General features: G+C 40.3%; 2 protein-coding genes across 3 annotated transcripts; both read left to right on the top strand.

Moving 5' to 3' along the window:
- Window positions 1–126: 126 nt before the first annotated feature.
- LOC119553385 (40S ribosomal protein S6-like) lies at window positions 127–2,651 on the top strand. The gene is made up of 2 exons (XM_037863742.1): window positions 127–267; window positions 1,763–2,651. Exon 2 carries the CDS (start codon window positions 1,814–1,816, stop codon window positions 2,579–2,581), a length of 768 nt encoding a protein of 255 aa, XP_037719670.1. The 5' UTR covers window positions 127–267; window positions 1,763–1,813; the 3' UTR covers window positions 2,582–2,651.
- On the top strand, window positions 129–8,760 carry LOC119553384 (transmembrane protein 184B). 2 transcript variants are annotated; one of them, XM_037863740.1, is made up of 8 exons: window positions 129–267; window positions 4,359–4,611; window positions 4,676–4,841; window positions 4,904–5,162; window positions 5,443–5,782; window positions 6,175–6,249; window positions 6,305–6,389; window positions 7,884–8,760. In XM_037863740.1, exons 2-8 carry the CDS (start codon window positions 4,360–4,362, stop codon window positions 8,165–8,167), a joined length of 1,461 nt encoding a protein of 486 aa, XP_037719668.1. In that variant the 5' UTR covers window positions 129–267; window position 4,359; the 3' UTR covers window positions 8,168–8,760. The 2 variants fall into 2 exon arrangements, with proteins under 2 accessions (XP_037719668.1, XP_037719669.1); XM_037863741.1 differs by lacking the exon at window positions 7,884–8,760 and adding an exon at window positions 6,614–7,370.
- The last annotated feature ends 930 nt before the right edge of the window (window positions 8,761–9,690 follow it).

The raw sequence follows: 9,690 nt of genomic DNA, 5'->3' as shown, positions 1-9,690 counted from the left end.
TTCGCGAAAAACCCCAGGCATCGTTTGCCAAACATTGGCAAACATATTGTGTGCGTTCGCGGGCATAAATCAACCGATTTAGGCCATTCTTTTAGCCTCGAAGTAAAAGACGACGTCAGTGGGCGACGCGACTGGCGTCAGGTGAAAAACGAAAGAAAAACTGATAACTGGAAATTGAAAATTGAAATTGAACGGACGCAGCGAAATTAAACGGAATTTAGCAACTGTGAAAACGCTCGAAAGCGTGGAGAGTTGCATTTGAAAAAGGTAATTAGCGTGCCAATTAAAAAAGGAATTGTTCGTGTGTGCTTGTGAGTGTAAAAGTTGTTTTCCCTGAAACGGCAAGTTGTGAATTACCCGATTCGATGACGAAATTATTGAGAGTGTGTTTTGTTGTATGTTTTTATTAACATCTACATATGTATTTTTGCATTGATAAGCAAAAGGTATGTGTGCGTGTGTGAGTGGAAGAGCGAAAGATAAGCTTGCAGTCTTCTTCTTTCTACACTCTCCAAAAGGTCGTCTTGGCATATGTTTTATTTATTTTTGTTTTTGCTTCAAATTCAATTAACCCTCTGAAGCCCCACAAAAAGTTTTCTAACCACCGACTCCCTCTATAATTAGCAACTTCTCCTTCGCCCCCCTTTTCGCCTGACATTCATCGCAATATGGCCTTTACTCGTCTTTCGCCACTCTTTTTGGAGACTCTTCTTCATCGCCTGGAGACTTTTGCTTGGCCAATTTCTGTATATCTCTCCGCCAGCAGCAACTTGTTGTTGCTTCTTCTTTGTGCAGCTGATTGTGTTTCATTTTAGCCTTCCTCTTCTTTTGGCCATTTACTTCTGGTTTTTGTACGCAAATTCAAGCGTTTAACATTTAACGTTTTTGCGTTGTGCTCACAAAATCCGAGTTCAACAATACGAGTATTTTTAAACTTTGGCACGAGTTCGTGACTCATTCGTTATCTCTGCCGTGATTTTCATTCACCTAATGGGAAACCCTTGTCAAAGCCACTGAAATACCAACAATATATTCAAAACAAGCCCTAGTTTGTAAGTTCTTTATTTCGCTTAAGTAAAGTGTTTAATACTCCAAATTTGTATTGTCGAACTAGCCAATGTTCCATATAAAATTTCATTACATACATTTTGTTTTAAGAACTATATTTTACAAATAATATTAAGCTTAAAAATACATATCTTCTTTATACTCGTGTGACTAATATTGTTATTTTTTATTTACACTTCCCATGGGAAAACCCTATTCATTTCATTACTGAACAATCCCTAGTGACGTTAGAAAGTAAATATTATATACAAAAAACATGTTATATATGTCATTTATATTTTCTGCATTTTTTTTTACCATATTTCTCCATTTGTGAGTCACTTACAATTTGTTATCTGATGTTAAAAAGGAGCTCACCACTTTGTTATAGCACTCCCAAAATGTCTTGTTGTCTTTCTCTAGTACCGATTTTTGCACTGTACCTTAATTTAAAACAGTGGTGCGCAGGGAACTTATTTTTCAGGTGCTTTTAATTTACCTTATTATTTTGTTATAAGCAGATTTACAGAGGATAAATGTTCTAGGATGACGTTTTCACGATCCTATCGTTATAAGCAACACACGTGATTTATTTCACCGACACTTTTTAAACCCTTTTTATCAGTGTTGTGTAATGAACTTTGACATTTGAACTGACTTCCAGTTTGTCATTTCCGGTTTTTATTCCCGACTCATTCATTTTCGTTTTGCCCAGCGTCAAGACATCCAATCCTTACAAGCTAAGACAATAAGAATTTATCTAGAGATGAAGTTGAACATTTCCTATCCAATCACTGGCTGCCAGATGCTCTTCGAGGTGGTGGACGAGCACAAGCTGCGTATTTTCTACGAGAAGCGCATGGGCGCCTCTGTTCCGGCGGATCAATTGGGCGACGAGTGGCATGGCTATGTGCTCCGCATCGCTGGCGGAAATGACAAGCAGGGATTCCCCATGATGCAGGGCGTTTTCAGCCAGCAGCGTGTACGCCTGCTCCTCAAGTCCGGGCAATCCTGCTACCGTGCCCGTCGCGATGGCGAGAGGAAGCGCAAATCCGTGCGTGGTTGCATCGTCAATGCCAATATGTCCGTGCTGGCCTTGGTGGTGGTTCGCAAGGGCGAGCAGGACATACCCGGTCTCACGGACATCTGCAAGCCCAGGCGTTTGGGCCCCAAGAGGGCCAGCAAGATCCGCAAGCTCTACAATCTGGCCAAGGAGGACGATGTGCGTCGCTATGTGGTTCGTCGTCCCCTGCCGGCCAAGGAGGGCAAGAAGGCCATTACCAAGGCGCCGAAGATCCAGCGCCTGATCACCCCGGTTGTCCTGCAGCGCAAGCGGAGGATGATCGCCGAGCGCAAGAAGCGGATTGCTGCCTCCAAGGAGTCGGCCGCCAAGTACGCTAAGTTGCTGATGCTCCGCAATAAAGAGTCGAAGGCCAGGCGCGAGTCGGACAAGCGCCGCCGTTCGCTGTCCCTGCGCAGCTCCAAGTCGTCGATTAACTTGAAGTCTTCGACAAACTCCTCCACTTCGGTATAGGGATACCGACAGCAATTCCCCCTAACATGCATCATTGGGATCTCAATAACTATTATCAAATAAAATAGAATAATATACATTATGATATGATTATACATATGAATAATGCTTGTAGATGATCAATGAACATGGTTCATATCCAATTGTAGTTCTCACTGCAGATTTGGTTTTTGGTTAAGTTCGGGGCATTGGTGTTTATATGAACCTATGGTATCATTAAAAAATGAAAAAACTGGGATCTTAGCAATAATATTTTCTTGGAACTTATATATTTAAGAAGATTGTATACTTAAAATCGCCCCTTATCAGCAAAGTTTCTACGGATTGAATTGGATTGGCATTTCCTTAAATACCACACATATTCGCCATCCTGTGCTGAAATTTTTTTATACTTTTTCGCCTCATTAAAATACTTTATAAAATCGTTTGTATAAAAGTTCTTAATCTGTTTTTAACATAAACTTGTATGTACATATATTTCCTGGAATTCTTATCGGATTTCCTGTGCCCCAATAGTCCACTTGAACGGCCACATGTTTCCTTTCAACCAAATCTTTTAGTTAAATTTCTTTGGACATATATATAACCGATTTCAATGCACTTTGGGGTTATTTCCGTACGGCTAATTAGCATCGCTACTGCTCTCTCTTTATCTCCTCGAAAAGCTCCCCATTTTGAGATTATTTTTAAAGCGATTTCCGACGAATGGACTCGCTGCCCGAGCAGATGCACTCTATAGACCCGCCACTGCTTCAAGATACATATCAAATATGTACTATATTCGGCTTGCTTAACACTTGTTTATTGATTGGCTGGCATTCCCAGGCGAGTGAAATCGATATGGAGCAGTTGGAAGTGACCCTGAGACAAGGTGGAAGGTGCAGAGGTGGCCATAACTTTACTTGGTTGCGCCAGAGAGTCCATTATTAATATTGGATTGCGTGATGATCTAATGCGCGCGCCTCTGTCCCTCTGCTCCTAAATCCCACCTCCCCTTTTTACCACCCACCGCCTACTCTTTTGTTTGTTATTGTTTTCTGCTGCCGCTCCACATTCTCTACTTTGTTTCTTTGCTGACCCAATTCGTCCAAACATTGTTGCAGTGTTGTCATAAATTTTGGAGCAACAAATAGAGATTTATATGTGTAATAACATGTGTTTCTGAGAGTTTAGATCATTTTTAACACACCTAAATATAATATACCAAAAGTCTTAAAACATTCTGATTACTTATACAATATTATATACAACTACTTTCATTAAAAAATGTTATAAGAAGTAAAATATAGTATACCATTAAAAGCTTTAAATGGCATTTCATGCTTTACAATAAATAATCTATAAATATAATTATTCATGAGCTATTATTCAAGCTCTGCACATGACTGATTCACATATTTTCTTCGAACGTGTTGTTTAAAATTTATGTAAGCGCGAATAAATGGTTTGCAAGGCAAATGTTATTAAAAAGAAAGATGTAGGAAATCTTAAAAAGGTAAAAGAGGTTTTTTTTTATTTATTTTATATTTAAGAATATTTATTTATGGCTTAAACTCAACTATAATATAGCTAATGGCTCAACACAGCCAGGGTGAGAATGGGTTTCGTGTCTCTGAGTAGAATGTCGTTTTCGGAGCAATGTTCCTGTGAAAGTCGAGACGAGAACGTAAACATTTCTGCCTGCCTAGCTGTCTGCCCTGAGCATTTCAACAGGCCCTATCATAATTCCCGAGTACGACCCACTCTAATCCCACTTTCGTTTTGGATTCCATTGCAGCATGAGCACAACCGCCGCCAGTCTCATCGAGGCGGCTCTAAATGCCAGTGGTGGAAACGGCACGGCTACAACTTCGGGATCGCTAGAGGTCACAGGGAAGACCAACTACGTGGTGCAGGTGAAGAACGCCCCGATGGGCACGCCGCTGGACCCCCTGCTCCATGTGGGCGATGGCATCTTCCTGCAGACCAAGACCGCCCAGGTTCTAGCCGGCGTTTGCGTCTGGGCCGCCTTGTTTATCACCTGTCAACAGGTAGGTTAACTCATCAAACTTACCTGACTTGTTTACTAAATGAGAACCACCTCTTCTTTCGCAGATTTACCAGCACCTGCGCTGGTACACGAATCCGCAGGAGCAGCGCTGGATCGTGCGCATCCTGTTCATTGTGCCCATCTATGCCACCTATTCGTGGATCAGTCTGCTCTTCTTTAACTCGGACAATGTGTACATCTACTTCTTTACCGTGCGCGACTGCTACGAAGGTTCGGCTGCCGTAATCCTCCTTTAGGGGCCATCAGCTAATCATTTCATTTCTCACCCATAGCCTTCGTCATCTACAACTTCTTGTCGCTGTGCTATGAGTACCTGGGCGGCGAGGGCAACATCATGTCGGAGATTCGCGGCAAGCCCATCAAGACCTCCTGCCTGTATGGCACCTGCTGTCTGAAGGGCAAGACCTACACGATTGGCTTCCTGCGCTTCTGCAAGCAGGCCACTCTGCAGTTCTGCCTGGTCAAGCCGCTGGTGGCCTTCATCATCATCTTTCTGCAGGCCTTTGGCCACTACCACGATGGCGATTGGAGGTAATGGATCTAGCTTTAATAACCCGTGTTATTACATCTTAAATGGTGGCATAAACCATCGCAGTTGTGAGTTTTACTCACGAACGTGCGCCATAAATTGGTGATTAACTTGGCCAATCGGTTGTGCGCCAGATTTCATTGTTTAACATTGAATTATAAAGGGAATAAGTAAATCTTCTGAAGAAAAATGTCTTTGTTGCAGACGCAAATATTTAAAAAGCACTCTTTGCTTCCACTGTTCGGATAATCCCACTAATATCTCTCCTTATCTCCATTGCAGTGCTGATGGCGGTTACATTTATATCACGATTATCTACAACATCTCCGTGTCGCTGGCGTTATATGGTCTCTATCTGTTCTACTTTGCCACGCGAGACCTGCTGACTCCCTTCGAACCCGTTCTGAAGTTCTGCACCATCAAGTCGGTGATCTTCTTGTCCTTCTGGCAGGGAGTGGGTCTGGCCATCCTGGAGAAGGCCAACGTCATCTCGCCCATTGTGGACAGTGCAGGCACTGTCACCGTGGAACCCGGTACTGTCTCCGCCGGCTACCAGAACTTCTTCATCTGCATCGAAATGCTGTTCGCGGCCATCGCGCTGCGCTATGCATTCCCCTATCAGGTGAGTCCCGGAATGTCGGAGTGGCTTTAGATTTGACGGAGCTATTTACGATTTTTTGTGATTAGATAGAAGCGGAATAAGTGTTTTTTGGGTTAGTTTCGGGGCTTATCAGGTTGGGAGAGGTGGAAGGCATTCATGTAATGATGAGTTGGCTGGAAAAATATAGTTATTTAAAGCAAAATTTGTTTAAAATGCATTTTGAGAAAAAAGTAAGAGATAATTTATCTCTCTTAATTGATTTTTACGATAAAAGTAAGTCGTAGTTAAGTATAATTGTATTGTATAATGTATTAATATAAGTATATATTAATAGGTCTAATAGTTATTTATATAACTCTTAATAATATGTAGCCAAAATGAAATTTATATTAAATATCATATTATATTTATAGGTCTATGCGCGCAGCTGCATTAGCGATGGACACGGAAGATCTGTCACCATGCAGTCCATTTCCAGCAGTCTTAAGGTGAGTTTTCGGTTTCCTTTGAGTTTTGCCCAATCTAAAGCTTTTGCTTCCCCAGGAAACGATGAATCCCAAGGATATTATGACAGATGCTATTCACAACTTCCATCCGCAGTACCAGCAGTACACTCAGTACAGCTCAGGTTTGTTTTTTTCCTATCCACTTTCTCGACTTTTAAGCCCAAGATCTCTTTGTGCTCGTGTCTGTGGCATGTTTCGTTCCCTTCTTCGTGCCTGCCAAGCCTATCTTATCTCTACTTGTGTTCTGTTGCTCTCATTTAATGCATTTCGATGCCTATTTTCATTCCATTATCGTTATGTTTTTCACACTTTTGGTTTTCTTTCTTGTTTTTCTTATCTTTTGCAGAAGTAACCTCGGCCCAGCGTTACGAAAAGCTCTAAATCAATATGAAAATTAAAACTCTAGCGATGCTCGCTACTAAATACTAATTGCAATCACAATTCCACAATTCCAAGCGGAAGGCGATCCGAAAACGAAGCAAACAAGTGTACTTATAGCCCTAGCCTAAAGCCCCCCCCACAAAGTATCCCCCAAAAAGCCCCCAGAAAGCACACTCAGAGAGGAGATACGTACTAGGCCTAGTTACTTACTTACTCACTCCACAAAATGCTGAAAGCTGAACAGAAATTGCCTTTTGAGTTAGGGATTTCAGCCTCCTTCCCGCTTAGAGTTCCGCGCGCCTCTATATGTCTGTAATTCTGTATTTCTTATGTTTACACTCTACACTTTAGTCTAAGCGTTTTTTAAACAACCTATTTAAATGTTAGCTATGTACGAAACGAACTATAATATTGTACAATATTATGTATTTGTAAACAAAGATTTTATTATACTGTATGCAACAGAATGGAGACTCTCTATTCAAGCAGTCTTCAAGTTAGATTCCCCTCAGCATTTATTTACGTATTTCCGTTTCGCTCAAAGATACCAAAAAACCAAGTTTTTTCTTTCTCTTATTTTGATTTCCCCTTTTGACCACATTTTTTTTTTGTGATAAGCTCTCGTCGTGCTTCTATTTACTTCTGTTTGTAAATGTTTAAACCAATTGTATAAAATATCTAAAATATTTAGCAATAAATGTACGATAAGCTTGACAACCGTTTGCCTGCCTCGTTTTCTTCGTTGCATGTTTTATTGGCCTCATTCTAACTATATGTCATACTTGTGCCTTGATTAAGAACTTGCAATCATACACATATATTTTTTAGCGGAACATTTAGAAATTCGTATTTGTAGTACATTTTTATTGGATGACGAGGTAATTTTAAAAAAAGATAAGCCAATAATTACAATAATTTTTTGTTTCTTTAGAGAACTCTTTTTAGAACTTTGATCTCTAGTTAGTAGATAATTTTTAAATAATCGATCTTAGGCATTATTAAATTTGGATAATTTTTTACCGTGATGTTTAGAATCATTCTTTTTGTGATTTTTAATTGGTCTCCTAATAGATCTCAAAAGTATTCAATTTAAAGTTTTTAATGATATCCCTTAATCAAGGCATACGTACTGCAAGCATGGCATGATCCAATGGCCCCTGTACATAGACTTAGTCCCTCGATCCGTGTGACCCGGTATGATTAAGCCCATTCCCACTCCACTAAAACCCAAACAGGTGGCAAGAACTCGCGCGGCATTCGGGTCTCCAGCTACGATCCCGACGACCCGAGCTCGGGGGCAGGATCAGGAGCCATGCAGGCGTCACAGCCCACCAGCGGGGGATACAATGCGGTGGCCACTGGACCAGGATCCGGGGGCAACGGCGGCAGCAATTGCATGGCCTCCAAGACGCTGGGCAACCAGAGAAAGTTCCAGCCCGGCGGCCAGCGGGTGGCGACCATCAGCCAGAACTACAACGAGAAGACCATGCTGCTGAGCAGTGATGACGAGTACCAGTAGAGTCGTACACTGGGCACCGGGATGGATGACGACCCCACTTATTGTTAACAAAATTCAGTCTTTCGTTCGCATCCAATTCGATGGGTTTCGTTTCGTCTATCCAGTTTGCTGATTCTGTCGCTTGTACAATAATCTTAAGTAGCCGAACAGCACATAGAGAGCATTACAACCTATTAGGCGATTAAAAAGGACGTAACGATATATCTTGTAAAGTAGGAGGGTGTGTGGATGGCGGGATGTAATTTATAGATAGTTTATGGTTGCTTTTATTAAGAAAAACGTGTCTAAAAACTGTTTTTAAACTATGTTGGCCAATGTATTTTAATTTAAAGAAAAATTTAATTTTCTAAGCTAAGAAGAACCAATGTTATTATTCAGATTAACAATTTCTCCCCAGGAATATCGAATAGATTACAATTTACATCCATAGTTACCTACAATACGAAGAAGATATTTTGTAATTTTACACCGCATATGTAATTTTATTCGCTTCGATTCCATTTAATTTATCTTGTGTACATTTGTCAGACAATTTAATTGTAAAGCGAACCAAAAAAAACTGAATAGAAATCAAAAATAGCGAACAAACCGAACTGCAAATGCACTTCTTGCGTCTCACGAACCGTCTACAGGCTGCTTCTACAATAAACCGCGGGCGAGAACCTGGCGGAAAAGCTGAGGAAAATCTACACAGAAATATATTTATAAGCCAAGGCTAATTTTTAAAGCAAACTTAACACAATACATAGCTAACCTATAGCGAATTCGTTAGTTGAATGAATGAGACCAGGTCCAGAATCCAGAATTCACATTCCAAGTAATAAGGACCCTTTCCGGCCTCGAAATGTATAAATGAATTTTACCCTGTACAGAGAAAGTGAAGTATTCCACAATATTGGCCACCACCCCAAAATCGGTCGAGAGCAGTATTTTGATAACTAGCCAGGCTTCCCATCAAAAATACGAGTGTGTCTGGATCAAAGGAGTGAACGGAACCGGAAAAAGCATAGGAAAAGTCAAATTATGTATAATTATCGGGGGCAAAGAGCGAAGGAAAACCAAAGCAGCAGTAACGTTTTTATGTACATTTTTTCGTTAATAATATGAAATGAGAATAAAGTAAATGTCATAAAGTACTCTAAATCCATTTATGTATATAATATTCAAAGTGTTTTAATACTGAGTTGGAATTTGGTTTATTGGTAAGTAGATTAAATACTCAATATAAAAATTAATGTTATTTTCGCAAAAATAAAAATAATAAAAGTACCCATATTATCAGACAAAAAATTCTTATCTCAATTGAGCTTAGTCTATTAAAGCCGCCCTAATGCTCAAACTAATCTTAGTTCTGAAATTAGGTTTCACACTCAACATGAAATCGAGATTCTTCGCAATTCCGTAGTGGCTTATGATGGTACAACCGGAGATTTCTTAACGCCTAACCTGCCACATTTGAAAGGTAAATTACATTCATTGATTGTGGTTAAACAAATTCAAATAAAATCGTGTATAACTATTTT

The sequence above is a fragment of the Drosophila subpulchrella genome, chromosome 3L (genome assembly GCF_014743375.2).
Source record: "Drosophila subpulchrella strain 33 F10 #4 breed RU33 chromosome 3L, RU_Dsub_v1.1 Primary Assembly, whole genome shotgun sequence".
NCBI classification, from domain to species: Eukaryota; Metazoa; Arthropoda; class Insecta; order Diptera; family Drosophilidae; genus Drosophila; species Drosophila subpulchrella.
This window is presented reverse-complemented; position numbering and strand designations above follow the sequence as displayed.